The following is a 23811-nucleotide window of genomic DNA, read 5'->3' on the forward strand; positions in this document are numbered from 1 at the left end:
AGTTTAATTTAGCCCCCTAAAAGAACAAAGAAAACGAAAAGCATGAGCTTGATTACTGTGGCACCCCTCCCTCTTCGTAGTTGAAGGCCACCAATCAGTCAAAACTTGTACGAACAGGTAAGAACTCTGAACATGAGTTTAAATTGATTAGAGTCCGCAACGAGGCTGGTACCTGGTCGTCTTAGGTTTCATTGCTTTTGCAAGGTAGTACACGACAGGGCCTACAGTTCTTTGGACGTCTTTGGGACGACGTCCCACGAATCTCCTACAGACATCCGTGGGGCCGTGCGTTCCGCTCAGTATTAGATGGGGGGGTCTCAAAATGCAATTGCGGTAGGTGCCGTCTTTATACTCAAAGTGGCCGCACGTCGTTTCGCAGATGGCTACGGCAGGAACCCCGTGCTGGACCGGTTGATGGGCCAGGGTCCGGGCACCCTCCCTGGCAGCCTACGCAACGAGTCGTACCTGCGTGCCAGCCACGAGAGCTGGATGGCGGACCGGCAGACGGGGCGCCACCATGCGGCCGGCCCGCACCCGAGACCAGCCCCACTTTCTCCCAACGTGACACGGGGCTCGGGAGAGGCCGTCCACATCGACGACGACTACCCGTCCATCGCGAGGGTGGGCGGGGATGCGGCGCCTCCCATGACACCCGTCCAGGAGGAAGAGCCGCAGCTGATGCGTCTGCTTCAGGAGAGCAACGACCTCAATCAGAGCGAGTGAGTGTCTTTGTTTTCTTTTGCTGTAGGGATAGAAGATGATGTGGGCCACAGTCACCGACAAGATCAAAACGGCAGGGCGTCCCTTTCGGATGTCCGGGCTCCCAAACCACCCTCGTTGCCCTTCACCATTCTTTAGGCGCGTCTGCATGCCCGAAGCTCACCAGACTCCAAAATGTTCTTCGAGAGAATGAGCAGGTCGTTTTGATAACTCCAATAATAGTATCCGACACTCCACTGGCACCTTTGCACATGCACTGTGTCATTATCGGAGATCTACTAAAACTCCCAACTGGGAGGGCAAGAAGCAAGTGCTGGGGGCAGGACAACTGAAAGTCCTCCCTGCCATTCTCTTCCTGTCCGTGACTATAGTAGTCCAAGTGCCAGTACATTACCATCTATAAAGCAGTGTTTGCCCAACTTTGATATATGGATGTCTGGAACAAAAACCAATGTAGAGTGAGCGACCAGTCTGCATCATTTAAGCACGCAAGCCGTAGTTTTGCTCTTCGTTGTAGCTAGTCATATTTCAATTTTTCCGGTGCTTGGAACAGTCTTGCAGAAAATGAGATGTGTATCGACTTAAAATAACTTCTCTTAGTTTTTTAGAAATTTTGCTGCTAATGGGGAAATAAAGGCTCATAAATTAAACATGTACAGAGTGCGACACTGTTAGCGCAAACAAGCGATCGCCGGTTTTTCCAGTTTTTCTCTTTGAAAGCAAGGGATGTCATTTAAGTTATTACAGTGTAGACCGCATATAACGTATGTCGCGGGAGTCGCGAAAGTCCGCACTATAAGCGGTACCGCGCTATAACCAAAACATCAATTTTTCAGGCCAAAATACATGTCATGAGACAACTTACCTTTGTAAAAGAATTTATTTTATGCTAGATGAAAAATAAAGCTCACTTAGAGGAGAGTCTTTATTTCACCAGACTAGTACAGTTCTGTCTCAAGTGTGTCACACATTTTGAAAGAAATGAGCGGTTTTTGCCTGGCGCAGCCTTTTAACGGCGTCGCTGGTTGCGGACGAACGTAGCGAGCGTTCAGGATTGCTAACCCTAATCACTTTTCTCCGGAGACGAAAACGCGTGAAAATTCGCATCCTTCATACGGTACGCGCCAGTAATATCTTTAACTTGAGCACACGCATGAAATGCGCCAAATAAGAAATCCGGGCGATGTTCGAGGACACAAATGCTTAGAAAGCACCACTGTAGTCGAAGTAAACAAACACGACGACACGGGCGTTTCTGCTGTCTTGAGAGCGCCGCACGACATCGTCACACAAGTAGGTGGATGTTCCCGTCTAGTACGTGCTGGGTTATCATAGCGACACACAACGAAAATTCACAGTCAAGGATAGCGCTTTTACGCGATGAGATGAACGCCGTCTACATCGACGATCACAACCGACGCCATGTTCGCGGATAGAAGCAGCTGCGCTGGCTGCGCGACCGGCATGCAACGCGCGCGAACACTTCTCGACCAACGCAGCGGAGGGACGCACGCACGTGAACGATACGTGCGTGCGTCCCTCCGTCGCTATGGCAACTGAAGTTTCTCTCTTCGCTTCCCCCGCTTCTTCCAGCAACCTCCTTGCCCCGCGTGTGCCGCTTGCGGACTTGACTTGCGGCTCGTCTCGCGCCGTCAGCGCCGTTATCTGGTGTCACACAGGGAAGCGTGCTCGCTGCTCCGGTCCTCGGCGCGGTCGGCGGGCTGTGTTAGAAACCGCACTATAACCGGTATTTCCCATCGCGCGCCTGCATTTTAAGCGGTATGCAATTACATGGAGTTCTATGGGAGGCGAACCGGTGGTTTAAAAAAACCGCGTTATACCCGGTCCTGCACTATAAGCGGTTACGTTGTAAGTGGTCTATACTGTATTGCTGCGAAAAGAGCTCATTTAGTTTTATCATGTAAGTGAAAACATTTCGTGCTCGCTAATACTAGTTAGAAGTAAAATGTGAAAATGCGCCGACGTCGTGTTCGGTGCTAACAGTGTCGCGATATGTATCTTAAAACATTTTTGAGAGTTCTAAAATTTGGCACAAACGAGACGCGAACGGCAAAGCGCATGTCCTTCGATAGGTGTTGCACTACCTGGAGACTCCTAGGAACTGATAAAACTGCGGAGTGGAGAGGAAAATTGCAAGACAAGCACCTACTTTGACGTGCATTCCTTTCCAGTCCACGGTTCTTTCGGATCCCTGAGGCTCCGCGGTAGCGCAGCACTGCTGTTCGCATTTCATTTGTGTCCAATAGTATATATGTTGCTACGAAAGGGCAGTTTTTAGCAAAGGAAAAATGCAAGGCATCGGGGTCGCGGATGGCCACACAACAGATTGTCATTCCAATGCAGGCTGTCGCTTGTGGATGGAGGCAACTTCTGCCGGGACGGCTTCGGGCGGCAGAGCATCTCGGAGAAGCGCCACGCCCATCTGGATGCTCGCAACACGGACACTTACAAACGCAACAAGAAGTCTCGCGAGGAACAGGAGAAGGTCACATCGTTTACTCGGCCAGAGCAGCAGCAGACTGAGGTCAAGACGTCCGTATCGCCTCCTACGCTCAACGGAGGCCCTCATCATTATGATGCACCACCCAACAATAGGAGACCCAATGGTCAGTTTGCATGGGTGCCTATTGACTGTTTTTCGCTTCTGTTTATTCTTTTGGTAGCCTTTGCTTTCCCCAGTTCATTCATGCTTTCGCTTTGCAACTGCCTCTTCTTAGATGCCAGGTGCTAAGTTAGAAGCAGCCCTTGGCTTGAAAAGTGATTTTGGGGATGTGTCTTCTTATATGAACTCGAAATTTCTTTCCCTGCCTGTCTAGTTTCCTGGCGTGTAAAGAAGTCTATAGAAACACTTGTTGTGACACCTGAATTGAGGTCAAGGATATTTGAAAATGCAGTGTGGCCCCTCAGCAGCAGACTTACAAGGAATGCAAAATGGATCTTTTAACTGAAGACACCAGTGTCTAGCATAAAGGAAAAACAAGGTGTAATTCCCAAAAGATATTTTTAATATGACTTCGAAGTTCATTCTTTTGCCCCTACAAATTGCGATGCCCAATGTAAGAATCTGTTGTTTTACATTAAAGGGCAGGACTTTCTCTTAAAGGCCTGATTAGGCAATTATATAGTGTCAGGTAGTCCAGAGAGAAACAGATTTGGAAGCTTATTTTATAAATTGATGTTGAAATAAGTCAATATTACAGAAAGTACAGGCATTTACCGACTAACGCAGTTAAAGCGTAAACAAAACCCGGAGACTGTGGACATACAAGGTCAGCACACACTTGCACAACATCTTTTCTTGATACATGTTGTGTTGGCCCTTGTATGCCTCCGCTTTGTGGGTTTTCTTTATTATCATTCAAGTCTACTTAATTTTGTTACTCCTTTGCTTTCGTCTGCTCTTGTTCAACAGCATAGACAGCATGCAATTTGAGCCATTTTAGTTTTTTTGATGTTATACAGTACTGGCTTACATTAGATGCATTATGTTAATGCTGCTAGCACTGCAAGACTGCTACGCTTCACATGTGGTACGGCATCATTGGTCCCGGCTCGCTTCCAATTGCTATGCAAGAGACGTTTCAAAATATGATTTAAATTCCAGGTTGCAAAAGCTTGCAACACCAAAATAAAAGATGTTTTTGTTAGATGCTGCTCATAAAGGCACAGCTACTAAAGTTGATTATTCTCTCATTGAATCTTCATGTACACAAAAATAAAATAGTAGCTTACATACTAGAGAGATAGCCTTTATATTTTTCTTCAATATATTTCGCTTGGTCAGTCACTGGTGGACCTATTGCCAACAACATTCGGTGAATCCAGTGACTGTTTTTTTCTTAAGAGGTGCTTTTCTTTTTTAGCATTAAATGGGAAAGAGCAGCAGAGCAGCAATCTCGTCCGGTCCAATTCTGCGGACTCTCTCCTTGGTCATTCCAGGCCACAGGGGCCGACAGAATCCGGTTGTAAGTGGTCGTGCACTTTGATCCAATTCTCCGTTTGGGGCTTCGTACGTACGCTAGCACAAACATCTGCAGTCCTCATTCGTGAATCTTCTGTCCCTAACCTTCGGAAATTGTTCTCAAGCAACGTCAAGGTCGTGTTGTGTCGATCAAGGTTGCGTTGGTAGAGGCAGCGGATAACGTGAAGTGAGAACATGATGTTTTATATTCTGTCACCTAGAAAGAGCTTAAAATTCCCCTTTGTAGCCCTAAACCTCCTCTACTTTCACCAAGCCTTTTTAACAATTGTGATAAAATTGTGTGCACATATTCCTGCGGAAGGGTTTCAAGTAATCATGGTAGATTTGTTGTTGCTGTTTTTTCAAAGCAGAAAGGCAGAGTTTGCAACTAAATGATGTGTCAGTGCTACCATTCCTCTGAGAGCTGTACATGCAAGATTTTGTTCAAAGGTACGAGCAGGATTTTTTTGCGAGTTTGGCAATTGCAGAAACAAATCTGGCTCGAATTTATTTCATAGCCCCCGCAGCAAACTACTAAAGAATGCCTCCACAGGTAGCAACTAAAAGTTAAGTTCATGACCCTGGTCAAAGGAGCAGAATACTAGATTACATGACTGTGGCACAATTTGCTAAGAGTAACATACTACATACTGCATCAATCTGCAAAGCATTAATTCCAATCTACTCGGTAAAGGGTGGTGACCTTACCTTGGGCAGTTGGCTTTCTGTCTTGCTTCGTGTTTCCTCGTATTTTACTTTTTTTTTTTTTCTCTCTTTTTCTTTTCGCTTTTGGTTTAATCTGGGTCTTGTCTAATGCGGGTGTGTGTTTCATGTGTGGTCTCTCAACAGATCTAGTCAAATGTCAGCAAGTGAGCAAGGTGCATAGGAATCCCTTGTTCTTCTATCCAACTTGCTGCTGTAGGTAGCCTTTAGTTAGCCTTCTCGGCATTGTCTCTTTCACGTCCGCACATGTGCACATACTCTTTCCCCTTTTGAGCGTGCCACACTTTTCTCCCTATTGCACTACCTCACAATCACGTGCACGGTGTGATGCATGAGGCAACCCGAGTGCCGTGCAAACTTGGTGTGGGTTTAATAGTCACTCAAGTTGTGGGTATGGCAGAATGCGTTAAACATTTCCTATGCAACTTGGAGCACACTTGTCTGCTGCGGATGCATATACTACTATTTTTCTTTTCTGTTTCTCATTGGTGGTTGGTCCTTCAAAGAAACGCGCTTTGGTTTTTCTCTTAGGTTTTGCGTTGGTTGAATGCACATGCTGCAGCTTTTTGTGCTGATTGTATGCTCACTTTTTCACCTTTTGTTTGTGTCTTCCATTAGTGTTTTAGGAATTTGCAACTATAATAGTAGTTCTTGTTTGTATGATGCCGTGTAAATGCCTAAATATTATATCTGTTTTGTACAGTAGTGTCTTTTAGTAATCTGAATTGAGAGAATACAGCAGACTGATTAATTCAAACTCCAGGAAGCCAAGGATTGTGCTTGAATTTCCAGAAGCTTGAATTATCAGAAATTCGTCTAAATATTATGCAAGATAAAATTATTTGTTATATGAATGGCTACACATACAAAGCATAAATTTTGATTTCCTCTACATAGGCCTACTAATCAAGAACAGGTATGCCACACATGAAACATTGGGGAAATCTATGAAAAAACTTTATTCATCCCTCAAAAATGTTGTCTATCGTGAACTGTTAAGACAGCACATGATACCTCAAAGTCAAATTAAGTTTGTTCATTCAGCAAAAAAGTTGTCTAAGAAATGTGCTCAACCCTGTTGAGCACATTTCTTACCGAGCACCAGCACACTGCAAAGAAGCAACATTCGCAGAAGTCGTGGGTGTTGCTTCTTCGCAGTGCGCCGGTGTTTGGTAAGAAGCGAGCTCAACAGGGCCGTGAGAACAAAAAGTTTGAATTACACGAAAATGCCTTTTAAGCGGCCTATAAATACATTGAAGACATGGCGGGATGACACAAATTTTGAAATTGGTTTGAATTAACTGGAAGTTTGAATTATTGCGAGCCTACTGCATACTGTTTCAAAAGCTTATCTGCACAAGTCTCTGTTCAAAGTTTTTATTTCATGTTAAACAAAACATAAGTAACTGCATTCAAAGTGTTTTAGGAGACCCGGATCTGAAGTCTCGTAAAAACAAACCTTTTTTGCAGAGTGGCGCTCATTTGAGTGTGCTTTTAATACCACCATTTCACACAACTTGGGATGTGAAGTATACATTGTATGTTGTGACCCTGCATCGTGATGAAGAAAAGAGGAGGTTTGTAAGATGACTTCTAAGTTTTGCCAGGGTGACTTTGCTTTACCGGAAGCAGAAACTGCCTTCTTTCAAAATGACATCTACCGTTATTTAGACTGTCCCGTAAGTTCATTCGTGAGCATCAGCTTCCTTAGCACGTTCCATCAGTGTTCAGTAGCCTTTTCTGGTTTCAAATGTGCATCCACATGGTAGAGGTTAGGAAGCAAGGTTTTCTTTTACTTTCTTGCACCTTTTTCTGAGTCCAAAACTCTAGGAAAACACAGGCAAGAAGGCCAAATGAAGTGCGCCAAGTGGCTTATGCCTTTCATTCTCGTCGCCCTCTGCAGTCATGATGAATGGCGACTCTCCGAGCACCGACGCCAGCTGCGCCACGTACAACACGACGGTGACCAAGAGCAACAACAGCAGCGGCAACAACACGGGCAACGGCACCACCCAGCTGGGGCCCTCGCTCGGCATGCGCAAGTCGAGCAGCCTTGAGAGCCTCCAGACGCTAGTGCAGGGGGCCGGCGACGGGCCCGGCAGCGGCGGCAACGGCGGAAGGCAGGAGAGGGGAGCCAGGGGTTGCAACGAGAGCTTCCGTGCCGCCGTCGACCGTTCCTACGAGGGTCCGCCAACAGCTCCGCCGACCGCGGATCAGATGGAGACCCGTAAGTGTCGAGCCGGATCGCAAGACGGGGACGGTTCGCGCACTTACGCCCGGGCATATATGAATGCATTCCAGCCGCTCGTGACAACTTCATGTGTCTTCATTTTTTGTGCGCCATTCCCTCGCTGTGGGCTCAAAATAGTTCCGGCATGAGCGACCATTTCTCGTAGATGGTGCATTGATTTGACCTTGCAAATACTGCTATTGCAAATACTGCTATCAGGCCTGCCTGATGAATGGCGCAAGTGTGTTTTCTCGTCATAGTAGGTGGCCGCAAGTGGTTGCTGTGCAGCCGATTACACTCGAACGCAAATGAGTGAACCAGCGTCGAGCTGTTGAAGCGGTTCCAGAAGCAATTTTATTTTGTTCTGAGAAATTGTAAATAAAAAAAATAGCGTGTATTGCTCCAAAAAATGAATAAACTTAGTATTTGTTTAATTTCGTTTTCCTAAAATGCACCAAATTATTTTTAAACCTTGGCTCACGTGGAATACCCAGTATTTATTTCTCAGCCACTTTCTGAAGTTATGTGTATTTTGTTTTGTGAAAACGGCATGTGGAAACTAGTGATAACTAGAGATGCTGTAAACATTTTGCGAACCTGAGGTTCGAACATTAAACCAAGGGGTTTGAAAAGTTTGCAGAGTTTCGAAACGTCGCAACTTATTGCATAAAAATGCTACGATTTTTCAAACTTCTTAAATTTTTGGTGCTGAGAAATTTGATTGTTTTCAAAGATTTGAATATTTGTGTAATGAAATTTTTATTTTCGAACTTATTATGCTAAAAACTTCAATGATTTTTCTAACTTTCGAACCTGCCGAGTTCAAAAGTTCGACAAACTTCTGAACAAAAGTTTGACTGAGTTCGAACCCACTTAACCACTATAGGTTTTAGTCAACAAATATAAACAACACAATGTGTCAATGTGTGAGTTGGAGTTTGAATTGCACTCGGAGCCTTACCGTTAGCTGATCCAGCTCTAAATGATGCGCTTGTAAAGTGCTGGATGATCGCTTTTGGGGCGCTTTGCTCTTCAACTTTGTCATTGGAACTTTTGCTCTAATATGAATATTTCAAAAGTTCATTAATTAATTATAATTAATTAGTTCATCGGGCAAAATAAAAAAATAGCGTGTGTTGCTCCAAACAGTGAACAAACTTAGTATTTGTTTAATTTCGTTTTCCTAGAATGCACCAAATTATTTTAAAACCTTGGCTCAAGTTACATGGAATACCCTGTATTTATTTCTCAGCCACTAGATGCCACCTTTTCTCCTCTTTCTTCTCCACCTGGGCCCTTGGGCTCGAACAAAAAAAGGTCCTTTGTCTGATGGTAGCCTACAATGACGACGTTCATGCCGTTGTCCCACGCTGGGACACTACACCACTTTGGCATTCCAATTTTTGTGAACACTCGACTAGCATTCCTTCATTGGCCAAACTAAAGCGGGCATCTTACTTGGCCAGTGCCGAACTGTACACTAAAATGCTTTTGGGAGATCATCCTCCTACATACGCATATTTCTTCCTCTTTTCTTTCACCATTATCCGACGACAGTGGAGGAAGAGAAAGAGAGCGAGACGGGAAGTTCGGCGAGCGCAGAGCATCGGGTGCCGAGTCACCCCAACGCCGTGGCGTCCACGCTCGACCCCCAGGAAGTGGGTGCCTACAAGAAGGGTACTGCAAAACCGGTTCAGAGGAAGAAGGGGCTGCTCAAGGGACTCGGTAGCGTCTTCAGGTAATGCGAAGCGTGTATTTTCGGTAATGCGGAGCGCAAGTTCGTCTGCTTCATGCGCAGGGGTTGCAACGACGTCGGAGCGCCGAGCTCTTGTTGGCCGACTGAAAAAATGGTGGTTAGACCTCGAGGCAGCTACCATTCAGGTCTGCCTAGTATTCTTATTATCAAAACAAATCGGAGCTCGGCGTCTTTCTAGTATCACCGCAACTCCTGCGCATGAAGCAGACGACTTGCCCTCCGCGTAGTGTGGTGCCCGGAGTCCGTCTCAGATTGGAGCGTTTATCGTGTCCTCAAATGTGGTCCCTCAATTTCTGCCCCATAAAGTTGTAGAAGCAATGGCGCCATTGCCTTCCATGATCCCGGCAGGTACAGAACGGCGGAGGCGGTTGCGTCGAACACCCGTTATGCTTTAGCTCGCCGTCTACAGGAAAGTTCGCGGAAGCTTCTGCAGCAACGAGTCGGGACGCCGCGACGACTGCGACACTCGCCTTCGCTCGTCTTTTTTGTTGGAGCTTCTGCGACAAACCGCCGGGACCGTGGCATCCAACAGCGTGGCGTGCCGGCTGCCGGGTTGTAAGTTATCCGCTTTGGGACGCTAAACACACCACTCGAAGATGCACTCCAAGCGCGGTAGCAATAGTAATCCTAATCTAGAGGTGCACGATTATAACTGAAACATTACGGGTGACACGTATGCACAGAAGTCGCGCGATTGTTAAGAAGGATTTATGTGTCTGCTTGTTCAATGTCAGTAGCTTTGCAAAGGAGAGTATAATGCACTAACTGTTTCGGTTGCACGCGCTAGGACAACTTTGAAATAATGAACCGAGTCTATTGGGAGCACCGAGGGTATAGATGAAACAGTCCTCTCCTACAGTTGACTTCATTGTCCCCACTGTGTGATGTCAATGGTTCGCACGATAGGTATCTACAGAATCTACTCTTTTGTATCGACATTTTTTTTTGTTTTTGTTGTTGTGACAAATCATAATCTGACTGGTTCTTGAAACCAAAGGCAGATTGCAGACTGTGTCCTCTGAACTCTGATTTTTTCCTTTTTTTCTCCGTTTGCACAGTCGGTTTGGCAAGAACCGCAAGACAATCCCCGAGCCTGGATCCAAACTGTCTCGCGAGGAGATGGAGCAAGAGGCAGAGCGTCTTCGGGCAAGGCAGGCAGCACGGGAGGAGCAGGAGAGGATACAGGAGCAGTACCGAAAGCTCGTCGAACAGCAACACCAGCAGCAGCAGCAGCATCAGCAGCAACAGCCACATCAATTCCAGCACCCGGTAGGTTGGAGAAGTCTCGAGTAGCTGAACGAGAAAACGGCTGCTCGTTACCAGCAGCAGATTCTATAACTAAGGTTCCCATATACAGGGTGTCTTTTTTTTTTTTTAGAAATTTATAGATTTGTTTAAAAAGAGCCATAAAAGCTACACTTATGCGATTTAGGCAGGTGAGTTATACGGCCAAGGGGACATAATGTGGCGGCTAATCGTAACGATCAATTGGCTAAATAAGTATAATTTGTTAATTTACTTTTTAGTTAGTGAAAATAGACATATGTTTAATTAGAAATTTGCTGAGCATTATAGAAAAAAGATATAAGGCCGGGACAACATTTTATGGTGTTCTGAAGAAATGCTCAGTTTCTACGCGTTCTAGGTTTCGGTTTCTGACCAGAACGCATCTTTGCACCCGCGGTCCGGTGAGGCGGTGGTCGTGGCGTGAAGCCACCCCCTCACCTCCCTCGTAGGATGGAGGGAGTGGGGTGCACGTGGGTTGCGCGTCTGAGCCGCTGAGAAACAAAACCACAAGTGCATAGATGTGCTCCGACAAAAAACCAAAATCTAGAAACGCGTCCAAATGGAGCATTTTTACAGAACGCCATAAGATGCTGACCCGGTATTATAACCTTTTAAAAATAGTTGATTTAGTGGCTTTTGATGACGCTCAGTAAGTTTCTAATTTGAACCATATATCAGTTTTTACTAAATAAAAAGTAAATACATTTTACTTAATTAGCCGACTGATCGTTACGATTAGCCCCCATATTATGTCCCCTTGGTTGTATAACTCACCTGCACAGACTGCATATAAGTGTAGCTTTCACGGCCTTTTCAAAACAGATTTGTAAAGCTTAAAAATAAAAGACCCGTATACCGACAAGCCCCAAAAAGTTAACTGCCAAGCTGGTTTCACCAAAATCATTGAAATTAGAAATGCCCCAATAAAAACTGTCCTTCGAAAAAAGAAACCCAAACTTCACAAGAAGAAATATTAATGTACAGCTTTATTTTGCACTGAGAAAACAGCATTCACTGAACTGTTCATAAGGCTTCCTTTGGGAACCAGCCACCCAATTTTTTTACCCTCTTTTATAAATACTGGGAAATTTTTCAAGTATACAGTAATCCCTCGTTATAACGAAGTCAACGGAACGGCAATGAAATTAGATGTATGTGGCGATTCGATAAAAGCGATAGAGCCAAAAGAACTACGCCAGCAGCTTGAAGGTAAACGGGAACAATGAGAAACACTCTCACGTTATGTTTAATTAAACAAACCTTGGTTATAAACAACAAGCGGCAGCTTTACGGAGTATAAAAATAATGAAGGGGAATTTGCCGATAATTTTATCTGGGCATCAGTTCTCCTCGAACTACTCCATGTATCGCTAGAACACGGCCACTGCCGCTGCACTTCACTTTGTTTGGAAGCAGCCATAGGATGTTTTGTGTCTCCGCAGTCATCGACGTTTCCCGAGGTGCCTATCCGATGTCGCTTCACGTTTACCCTGACCGCACACAAGATTGCAGCATTCGTGGCAGGAGCAACAACAGGAATGTTCGCATTGGCAAGGTCAAGCAAATCAAAGTTATCCTCGGTGGCCTCGCCAACATGTTTTCCCACATTCCTGTAGAAATTGTTGCAGCTCCGGTAATCGTGCGCCGGCTTGGCAAGCATGCCGGTGAGAGAAAATTCGTTGTGGGCAAAGCAGTTGGCGATTCTTCATCTTCATGTGGCGGGCACACTTTCTTTTCCATGAGAAACTTCTCATAAACCCGTCCAGTATAACTTGCGTGATGGTGGACAGTGTCAAACAGCCAGTGCCGGAACGTTGAATTCTTTGGCGATTTTGAACCGGCCACTTTTCTCAACCTCGCAGATCTATGCAACTTTCAGTAAATGCTTCCACTCTCCCATACGACGCACGTGTGCGCGTTCGCTGTAGGCATGTGCGTCAAGGGGTCCCGAAGGGACGATCCTCTCCATCGCTACCTCTCCCATTCCGACAGGAGTCTGGCAGCATTAGTCGCGATTGCCGTGAGTAGCGTCAGAACGTCGTGGACGCTGTTCCCTGTCCGCGTCGGCGCATCGGCATCTGAAGCAGCGCTCTGTGCGCTCTGCCCTCCGTTGCTCGTTTGCTCCATTCTTGTTTGCCGTTTTCTCAGTTTACCAATTGCCTTGATGGAGAAGGGAGAGGGAATGTGAGGGTCTCTGTGCGCCTCCGTGTAGGCTCGCATGCTTTCGGCACCGCAGCCTTCGTAATAAGCGTGGTTGGCCGCCGATACACTTGGAATAATCCGTTTCAAAATTCGTGCATTTCGGTTGGGACCACGTTGCACTTCGATAAAAGCGATAATTCAAACAAATCAATTTCTCATAACGAGGGATCAGAGTATTTGGGGCACGGGCATATTTTTTGGTTTTGTGGAATGCCATGGCCATATTGTCCTGTTCTCATCAACATAAGCCCCGGTAAACGCAGATTTTTGTATGCGACATCGATGGGGTGCCTCTCATGGTTTGAGTATACTTATCGGTAGCAGACACCAGACTGAGCTGTTACTCTGGTTCCAACAGCAGCAGCAGCAGCACCAGCGTTCCCAGCCGCTGCCCCCGCTGCCGGTGTCCCCCCCGCCGTGCGGCCCCAACGGGACCCCGTCCACTCGGCAGGAACGCATGCAGCAGCTGCGTGCCCAGCATCAGAAGCGGCACGTGGAGAGGCAGGGCCACTATCCGCGGGACGACCTCGAGGAGTGGTACGAGCAGGACCTCCAGCACAAGATGCGCTCCCCGCTGCCCCCGGTACGCCCCTTCTCTCCCTCCCTTTTGCCCCGCACCAGGTTGTCGCTCCCCGGTGCCCGGTATTGGGTGACGCTTCCTTCCAATAAGGCGGGGCTATGGCTAAAACCAACATCGGAATCGCTTTGTGTATCAATACGCGGTAAGAAATCGGCTCTGCTTTGCGACGGTCGTAGCTTCAGAGGGCAATTTGACCAGCACAGTGGGATGGTAACTTGAACTCTTTAAAGGGAAGCTGAAGAGGTTCTTAAAAGAAAAACTATAGGTGGAGATAACTTCTGTCATATCTTTGCCTCATGAATCCAAATATTAAAAGCATTCGGCCCGAACGTATTGCTACGCTTTGCTTTGCTTGACGACGTACTATGGCGGAGGCTGCGAGGCGTTGGAGCCAGCCCAAAGCTTTTGAGTATCGCGTCGGCACCAGCTCGACACTGCGTCATTGGTGCATCCGCCAGAGACGTGCCGCCAAGATAGTGACGACGTGACGGAAACGACCACGCCGCTCTTCTAATGATTGGTGTGGGCAGGGCTTGCGGGTCTCTTTTTGGGTGCAATATTGAAATTGGACGAAAAAAAATATGTATAGCGATTTATGAACATCATAAAAACCATTGCCTTTTTTCAAATTTATTGAAATTGGTCTAGCCTCCAATAGTAATTGTCATCAATTCTGTAGCTGCAACATGACCCATAAAACAAACAATGCTAAACAAAAAGTTGATTAACCGATTTCCATTAATTAGCCAACTTACCACGACGTTTACCTTTTATCTAGCGTCCAGAGAGCCTGGTAAATCCACAGTGATGACGGCACCTATCTAACTCATGACAATATTTTAAAAAATTTCAAAAGGTAAAGACATTTACAAATGTCTTTACATTTTGTGTAACGTGTAATGTGAAATTAGAGCACAGCTCTTGAGGAGGAGGAAGAGGAGGGGAGGGTAGATAGGGGGATGCCCCTTCTCCTCTTCCTCCATACCCTCTCCTCCCATTCTCCTCATCCTTCTCTTCCTCCTCTCCTCCTCCTCTTCCTTTTCCCCTACTCCTCCTCCTTTCATCCTCTTCTCCTCGTCCTCCACCTTTCCTGCTCCTCTTACTGTTCCCTCCTCTTCTCCCCTCCCCCTTTTCCTCCCCTACTCCTTTTCCTCTCCCCCACTCCTCCACCGTACCTTCCCCTCCTCCTCCTCCACATGTGACGTCAATTTTCCCGCTAAACCTTGTGGAGAAACTGAATTTGCTTGGTAGCTGACATGACAACGAGTTATGTGACGTCATTTTTTCCGCTAAATTTAGCGGGGAAACTGAATTGGTGTTGAGGTCTCATGACGTTGATTTTCTCGCTACATCTAACAAAGAAACTGAATTTGTTTGTAGGTGACGTCACCAAGTTATCTGACGTCATTTTCCCTGCTAAATTTAGCGGGGAGTTGAGTTGGTGTTGAGGTTACATGACGTAAATTTTCTCGCCAAATTTAGCACAGTTACACTAATGCCGATGCCGACGGTGCTCAACCCGGAAACGGGCGCCTAAGAGCTGTGCTTTATAATTGTGTGAACTAAAATAAAATGCTTTGTATACTCAATGTGCAAATGTGAACCCTAGAATAGTATTGCTTTCAGTGTCGCATCAAAGGCTCTCGCCAGGGTCGGGGCGGTTTCTAACCCGGGCTGCGTGTCGTCCCGCTTCCCCTAACCCCCTCGCCGACACGCTTGGCGCTCTGCTTTCAGCAATGCCGGCCTCTGCCGCCTGTGCCTCACGCCTTGCCGCCCGCCTATGGCACGTACGGCTATTGTCAGAGGGTCATCCCTAAGGTACACACCGCCTCTTCTCGTGCCACATTCGCTCCCTTCCCGATGCACTCGAGAGCGCCATTCAGACGTCTCTAGTCGCTAAAAGGATGAGAACGGCAAGGAAGTTTCTCAGTTGTGCATCACGACCTCCCTACCTTCGACAACGCTTCGGTGTCTTTTGAGCCTCGTGCGTGCACGCTCACCCAAAGCGTGCTGGAGGCCAAGCTTCGAAAAGAGAGATCCTGCCGTTGTCATCCTTTTGGTAACTGGTATATCTCACTGCATCCTTTGCACCCTAAGTAACTCCTTGGGACACTTTTTTTTTTGTTCCCTAATTTTTTTTAAAGGTCGATAAATTTTGAGACGAAGTGCCCTGCTCTTACGATCAAATAAAGTGGGTTATTATCTGTTTCGTCACAACAGCTTGCATGCGATGGGTTGTTATAAAATAGAGCTCTAGAAATGCAGAAATGCAGAAAATTAGATACAATATATTTTTTTGTATGTTTTTGTCGTTTTGCTCATACAGCAATGGCAATGCTCGTTGAGAAATTTGCGCTACTCTTAATGCAGCTAGCCGGTTATTGCAGTCTGCAACTTTCGAGTCGGCCAGCATCCGAATTAAATTCTCTGGGGATGCGATGCTCTTGCACGGCCAGTGAGCACCGTTGTATTCAGGGTACACAGATCTGTGGGCATCATTTCTCGCATAGTGTCTAAAGCAGGGTACTAAAGATATTGTGTAACCGTGAGGAAAAGTTTTTCTTTTTATTTTATCGGAGACATTTTTAATTTTTTGGTAGGGTGCACTCCTATACTCCGTTTACCCCCAAGCTCAGACTGTGGCTATGTTACGTCCTCATTGGACCAGTCATACGCCTCTCTTTTGCCATGTGATGATGCTCCTGCCAATACCCAAGCACAGAGCCGGGTCAGGTGATGAAAGGGAGGCGGCTGGTTGGTCCGGCAAGCACCTAGCTTCCACCGCAGTCTCAGCTTATAGGTGAATGGAGTAAGGTATGTTTCATTGACCCATTCTCCTAGCTAGAGTTTCAAGCCCTTTTGGCAAACAGGAAAATCTTGTGTGTTCACTAATTGTTTGTGACTTGTGTAAATTTGGCTTCCCGTCTGGTTGCATGTCGTTTCGTCTTTGGGGGTTTTGTGTCTGTGTGCGTGTGTCATTTTGCGTGTGGGTGAAGGGGTGTCTCTGCCGACTGGCCGGCCGTGCATTCGGAACACTAACCTTCCTTCTGAAGTGCTTTCTCACTATGGTGGCAGTGGTGACGGAACGACAGTGGTGGCATCTTCATTGCGGAATGTTTCTCGTGTTGAGGTTCTATCTTCCACTAGTTTTCCCAGCACGCGAACGTTATGAGCTAATGCTTGAATAACACCTTCGCACAAGCAATAAGGTGAAACGAGAAACAGTGTAGTATCCTTAGAATCAATGTCAGAACTGTATTGGAGAGAAGTCTAGGTAAAAGGCAGCTCTAGACATTTTGCACATTATGAAGTTCTCTGTCGGGCGTAAAGCTTGTTGTAGTATGTTGTATGTTTACCTCACACTTGTTTAATTCCAGTTAGAAGCTTTGTGGTCTGTATTCATCTGCCGAACCATAAATATTTGCTGAATTGTATGTAGCATGATGATATAAGTGGCAACAATTTTCTTGTCTGATACAATACTGAAACACCAGTTACAAACGTAACCACGTGAAAGACGCTCATACGGCATGAATGACACTCAATCCGATCATGTTTCCAAAAGTTTTATGTATTCCTACTGCACAAGTTTTGACATTGAATTCCATAAAATTTTATGCAAGAAATCCCACTAGTTGTGACAGAAGATAGGCAATTCTGGCATCTATTTCTGATTTTAAGCTTGCTAAAACTTCTTGTCAAGATTTTTTTTTAATATGTATTACAGGCTATAGATTGACATACATATTGTTGTTCTGGCTGTAATAATGTGCCTAAGGTTTTGGAAGATTTTCTCTTGTGACAGCAGGTTTTTTAATCATCCGTGTAATTTAAATGTGCATTGTTACTACACATTTTCAATAAGACAGCTCTCACTGAAATCTCTGACTTACCACCTCATTCAAACCATCTAAACCCCGGGCATCTTCCCAAGCCTGTTCCAAATTTGCCTTAATAAAGGAAAATAAAGGTCAAAGAAGAAACACTGTATACAACACTGACATTGCAAACACACCGGCCGCCAGGGCGGTGACACCGTCGCTGAAACTCCTCAATATCTACCTTAGAAGTAAGACATTTTAAAAATTTGAAACTAAATTCTGTTATTTGGAAGAGGCATGCAGGTAGCTCAAAGCACTGGACGACCTGCGTTACGACATGAAAAGAATGCTAAAACACTTTGCTTGTATGTCGGCCTCTGTTATGTATGGACAACATTTGGGAAGCCTTGTCAGCTTCAGTGAGTATGAGGAGATTTATTTGAACAGAATCGAGAGGGGGCTTACTTGGGCTCCTAGAAATTCTTGAAAGCCTTACGAGCTGTAGTGGATGAACACAAAAGGAAAATGTACATGCAGTTACCCACAATGCTTTTGATAACCAATTGATTATCGTAAGAAGTTGGTGAACAATTGTATTAATTCAAAGTGGTGGCCAATTATTTTAAAATGTAAAACAACTGGCTTGTGTAGTTCTTTTAATTAGTAACTAACACCTGTGGCCTTCTGCCCCGGTCTCTTTTTGCAATGTACATCCCTCAAAAAAAAAATTCAGAAAATTTTAATTATAAGAAAACAATAGGAATGTTTTCTCTGAGATTTCTTGGTCCATATAATCCTGCAGTGCCCAAAACTCAAATGTTCAAATACACCGATTTCTGAGCTCATCATTGAACTAATTTATTACCAAAGAAAATTATTTAGTTGCACTGTGCTAATGCTAAGCTCATGAACAGTAATGACACAATTGAGAGCATGACTCTCTAAGGTTAGGTTGCACTATGCTTATGGTAAGCTCATGAACAGTAATGACACAATTGAGAGCATGACTCTCTAAGGTTGGGTTGTAGTATTTAATATTATGGTTGCTCCATTGAGACATAGTATCTAGGTATTCACCGTGTCACCCTTTCAAGGCCTCCGAATATGAGTGCAGGTGATACTAGAATCATGTCAAGTGGCCACAGCTTCAGTTGTCAAAGTCTGTGAGACTTTGTAGTGTTAGTGTAGCACATACTTGCATAGCAACCGCAATCTCTGGAAGCTCCACAGATAAGACAGTTCCCTTTTGCTTTCCTGCTAAGTGCAGAATGGGACTATCTGTGAATGCATCATAAAGTGGGGGGGTGGGTTGTTTGTACTGATAACGTCATTGGTCACCGCTAGCCAGCAGGGTATGCCACTGTCCTTGTGCATACTGCAGTTATCACATTTGCCATTTGTGGACGACACAGTCGCTCTTTACACCGTGGTTTCTCAAACGAGGCTCCAAGGAACCCAGGCATTCCCTGAGAGTTTCCAGAACTCTCCAAATTCCCTCGGCCGTCTCGACCCCTGAGTAATGTGTTTGTCCGGTTTAAGCGCTATTCGCAAAATATCTGGGCCATTCGTTGACGCGCAACTATGTGCCAAAGAGTCCTTTGTATGTACAGTCTTCATCAAAAGTTTAGAGCCCACCGCACGTGGGGTCGGAGCAGGGCCGGGGCGCTTCTCTCCTTAGCGCTTCCTGGCTGCAGGGGTTGTGAGAGTGAGGGGGAGCTTGCCTCTTGCATCATGCTTGCCTTGATAACAAAGTCATTTGTCGAGGCGAATGTGATGCAAGAGCGAAGTTCTCCTCTCACTTTCAAAACCCTCGGAGCCAGTGTTTGCCGTTAAATGGAAGCAAGCCCACTTCGAACACGTGCACTGTGGGCTCTCTGAACTTGACAAAGACTGCACATTATTGTTTACAAGGTGCGTAGGTCTCTGCACCGCTTTATTGCATGGATGCCGAGACTGGGAGGGGTCAAAAGAGACGGACATTCCTCAACGCGAAAAAGTTGGAGGGCCGTTGCCCTACGCGAACGGTCGTTCCTTGCCGCTGCCTCCAAAGTGCGAGAACCCCTGCCCGAACCTTGGGCTGCTGTATTTCAGCTCTGCGCACACAGTTGTTGCAAAGCGGCCAAAGCAGACACACCAGGTTCGCGGGGAAGTGCGAAGCGTGTATGGGGTTCACGGGCTTCCCTAAGTGGAGTCCCACTGTCGTCCCTCCCATCCCACTCCCTCTCTCACACAGGTGTACAGTCCGCAGAGAAACGGTTCATTCGGTCGGTCGTTTAGTCTGAGAACACCTCGGGGTCTCCAGGTATCACACCATTGTCACGTGACTCTGAATGCCCTCCCCTTTGCGTCCTCTGCATGAGTGTTGTCGTGTTGTGCCGAAACCGACCGGTTTCCCAACAGATACAGGGCTAGTGGCCAGATGCCCCTGGAGTGCATTCCTAGTCCTTCTTGGCTTGTAATATCTGCATGTTAAGTGTAGAATTGGTCAATAAGAAAGCTGCTTACTGTAGATTTGTTGGTAAAATAACGTGGTGACCGATATTTTCATTTGCATGACTGCCTTTCTTTTCGTAGCATTATTTTCTTGGCTTATCCTTATCAACTTGTAGCTGGCAGGACACCATTGCTCAGCTGCATGATGATGTGCCTGATCTTTTGCATCAGCCGAAGTTGTTTTGAATGATATTTGTACCTTGTTTTGGCTCATGTTACTATTGGGAAGCGGATGTCATATTTAGTCTGGAAGTTTTAACTTTTTGATCATTATGTTAACTCTCAACAACATTAAAGAACTGTGTTGATCACATAGTTCTATAATTTCCTTTAATTGTTTTACATTGCTGAATGTCAAGCATGACATTCACTACTAAGGATTAAGGATCAAGCTCTTAACAAGTGCTGTACCTTTCCCCCCTTCCAGAGAAGAGAAAGTGATGTCGTCCACTCCAGGTCACAAAGCTTCGACATATTCAAGGAGATGGAAAGGTTTGGAACTTACTGTGCTGTCGCTTTTCACTTCATCATACCACATTTTGGGGAAATAGATGTGTAATCTGCTACTTATTTAAAAAAAGAAGAGAAAAACACATACATACATACATTATACTTAGTGGTAGTGTGTTTTCAGTAAATATTGATAAACCCCGATAATTAACCTCCATAGTGGTCTTCTCAAAATCGGGGAAACTCGAAAAACCCCTAATTGAAGCTGCCATTAAATAGGAAAATCTCCGGGTCTATACTTCGTTTCACCTTCAGTCCGAGCGCAGCGGACGCTAGGAGCCATACCAGCCAATCCAGCGTTGAGAGAGAGTCATGTGACCTTGAGCTCCCTGCTTCACTCTGCCCAACCGGCAGGTCACGCGATTATGTTCCGGCGCTCGATCGGCTAGGATAGCTCGTGGTGTCCACTGCGCTCGGACTGAAGGTGGAACGAAGTATAGGAAAATAATTCTTTTGTGTGAATCTGAGCACCACCCATACTAACTGTCCTTGAGGTTGCCTTTTAGAGTGCAGCTGTTAGGTGCCTGTTTCCGCGTATAGCGGCGTCGCCGTTGTTGTCGCCGTCAGTGTAACCACGCGCGTTGCACTATGGGACGTCTCAGACCTATACACCAATTCAATTTCCCGGTAAATCTTCCAAGGAAACTGAATTGATGTGTAGGTCTGTGAAGTCCCATAATGCAACAGAGCACATTCAGTTTCCCTGCTAAAGTTAGTCGCAAAACTGACGTCACATGACCTCAACACCAATTCAGTTTTTCAGCTAGATTTAGCGGAGAATTCAATGGACTTGTTCCAAAACCGACGCGCCCCATTGCGGCGAAATACCACGCAGTGCACTCTGGGAACTAGTTGGCCACTCAGTTTCGGTTTCGACTGAGCAGCTTCATCTCATGCTATCACGCCGCGACCGAACGCGCTGCTTGCGTTTTCGATTATCTGACTTTTCACGAACGTACAATGCACTCATTTTCGAGCGATACAATACGAAGACCGGGGCACTTTCCTTAGTTCCCGAAACACCGGATATTGTACGTGCGTATGCGAACGTAGTAAGTCGTGGCATAGTCACCTCACCCCACGAGTGCACGTTTGAGCTCAATTTCAATAATCCCGTCTAGTACCAGTGAACTAGAACTGAGATTTGTTCATCTGGAGCCTTACACGTATTTTTTTTTTTTTTTTTTTGCCAAACGTTCGCTTTTTGTTACTTCATTGGGCGAAAAGCAAGCCGCATCCTCACAGGGTATCAAAGTTGAGCCCAGCGTTTACGCATGAACTTTTAAGGAAACGCAATAAATTCGACTACACTACTGCACAAAAGTTACTATGATGTCTTCCTCGTGTCATCACCTATCTCACACTCAAATTTTATCCTGATAGAAGATTAACTTTTCGCAAACGCTGAGATCGGCTAGCTACGACGGAGCCCCTAACAAGCGTCCCCTACTCCTCGCTAAGCCTTTTTGGACGAGCTTTTACTGACGCCCAAGATCTGTGCCTGAACGGTGTGTCTGAAATTATCTCGGCATACTCAGGCAGGAAGAAAGCAAACACATAACAAATATTATGGCCATTAGCAACCGTCAAACGCGCTTTGAATTCGTTCGAGCGCTTGTGTGAAGAATGTCGCACCGTGCGCCGGACGGGCATGAACCCGGTGCGCATAGGGGTCCATGCCCGTCCGGCGCACTTCCGGCGAACGGTGCGACATTCTTCACAGAAGTGCTCGACTTTTGCTTTCTTAAAACGGTCTGTATGTGCGAATTTTCCTACATGATTGCAGGATAACTTTATGCGCATACGCGATGTTGAATATTAGTGGAATGCAAGCGGGTGGGAACTTCACTTCGCGCAGTGCTGCGGGTCTGTTCAGATAAGACATAAGAAGTGTGCTAAAATTTAGCTTTTCAATGGCGCCTCCGAGTTTTACCTCGCATACTCAGGCATATTAAGAAAAACAGTAATAGCAAAAAGTAATATTTCGTGTATGGACGCACGAAACAAACTTCCTGATCAACAACATTAATGTAAAGACGCGAGCTCGATGTATGCATACTTATTGGTTGCTACAGCTTGTTGATTCGTACACAAGCAAGATCCCCGAGCTTCGCAGCGTCGAGATTCCCAGCACTGGCTCGTCCACATACCTCGATTGGAACGCTAACAGGAAGGCTCAAGTACAAGAATACAACAAGCATGTGGTAAGACAAGCTATACGTCTCAGGCTTGTGCTAAAGGTTCGAGGTCTGGCCATTTAGGTTAGTTTAGAGACCACAAATGACTCTCTCGGGACCAAAAAACAATCTCTTGTCGACGTGCCTATCGAAACCGAAACCATGCCACCCTCCTCCCTGGCCAACTAGTTCCCAGAGTGCAACGCGCGCCGTGTTGCATGCAGGGCTTTATGGAAGTAGTCTATTGGTGTTGAGGTCCTGTTTTCCCGCTAAACTTTGCGGGGAAACTGACTTTTGTGTACAATTCACGTGACGTTAAGTCATGCGAGATCATTTTCCCCACTAAATATAGCGGGGAAACTGAATTGGTGTTGAGGTCACAGGACGTCAATTTCCCCTCTAAATCTAGTGGGGTAACTGAATTTCTTCATAGGTGTTGTGACACAAAGTCATGTGATGCCATTTTCCTCGCTAAATTTAGCGGGGAAACTGAATTGGTGTTGAGATCACATGGCGTCAATTTTCCAGCTAAATTTAACGGGGCCATGGCTTCACGAGATCCGGCTTTACAAAATCCGGAGCAACTAGCCTAAATGTTAAAACAAACACTGCACGCATTGCATTATGGGGCTCCCACCGTACCCTCCTTGTTTACTAAGGTTTATAAATGCTTCCGTTGATATATAGGAAAAAATAAGGTGCGCAGACACAGCAGTTGTGGGATGATAAAAATAAAAAATATAATTTAATGGCGAAAAAAGTCACACAAGAAAAAAAAGAGTAAAGTGCCGAAAAAAAAGTTGTATTAATTTGCAAGAACATTCAAGGCTAGACACAAGGACACTTGATATACGGAGAATACGCTTAAAAATGACGGAATGAAAGTCATAGTTAAATGCAGGAACTTGCAGAAAAATGCAGAAAAATGAATTGTTAAATAAAAAACAAAATAAATTAAAAAAAGGAAATGGGTTTGACGCTTGTGGAACGTTTCTAGAGGCACGGGCAAACTTAATGCGTATGCACTAGGGGTGTCGCGAACCGGCCGAGGTTTGAGTTCGACCAGGTTCGACTTTTTCTAACTTTTAAGTGGAAAGTGCGTCAAACCTTGCATTGAGGTTCGACTCGTGTGCGCATGCGCGGCAGGCTGGCCAGTTGGCTTCGGATTTGATGGTGATGGCTAAGGAATAAATTAAGGGCAGCACTGATTGGTTATTTCAGTTAATACAGTACAAACAATTAAGTTATCAACTTATTCAGTGATTAGAATTAGTTGCTTTTAATTGCAACTGTTCATAAAATTGAAATAACCTTTTGCATAAAAAAAAAT

The 23811-nt window shown here is 45.6% G+C and overlaps 1 protein-coding gene across 1 annotated transcript in view; it reads left to right on the top strand.

Annotated features, from left to right (window-relative positions):
• LOC8024131 (partitioning defective 3 homolog) overlaps positions 1-23811 on the top strand; it is a 117790-nt gene that overhangs the window by 91931 nt on the left and 2048 nt on the right. Inside the window, 11 exon segments of the mRNA XM_042294063.1 lie at positions 380-719; positions 3085-3347; positions 4605-4706; positions 5552-5620; positions 7329-7652; positions 9213-9393; positions 10470-10680; positions 13259-13483; positions 15215-15298; positions 19535-19603; positions 20222-20286. Of these exon segments, the coding sequence (XP_042149997.1) occupies positions 380-719; positions 3085-3347; positions 4605-4706; positions 5552-5620; positions 7329-7652; positions 9213-9393; positions 10470-10680; positions 13259-13483; positions 15215-15298; positions 19535-19603; positions 20222-20286 (1933 nt within the window).

This window comes from Ixodes scapularis, unplaced genomic scaffold (genome assembly GCF_016920785.2).
Source record: "Ixodes scapularis isolate PalLabHiFi unplaced genomic scaffold, ASM1692078v2 PGA_scaffold5__190_contigs__length_132052651, whole genome shotgun sequence".
Taxonomy (NCBI): domain Eukaryota; kingdom Metazoa; phylum Arthropoda; class Arachnida; order Ixodida; family Ixodidae; genus Ixodes; species Ixodes scapularis.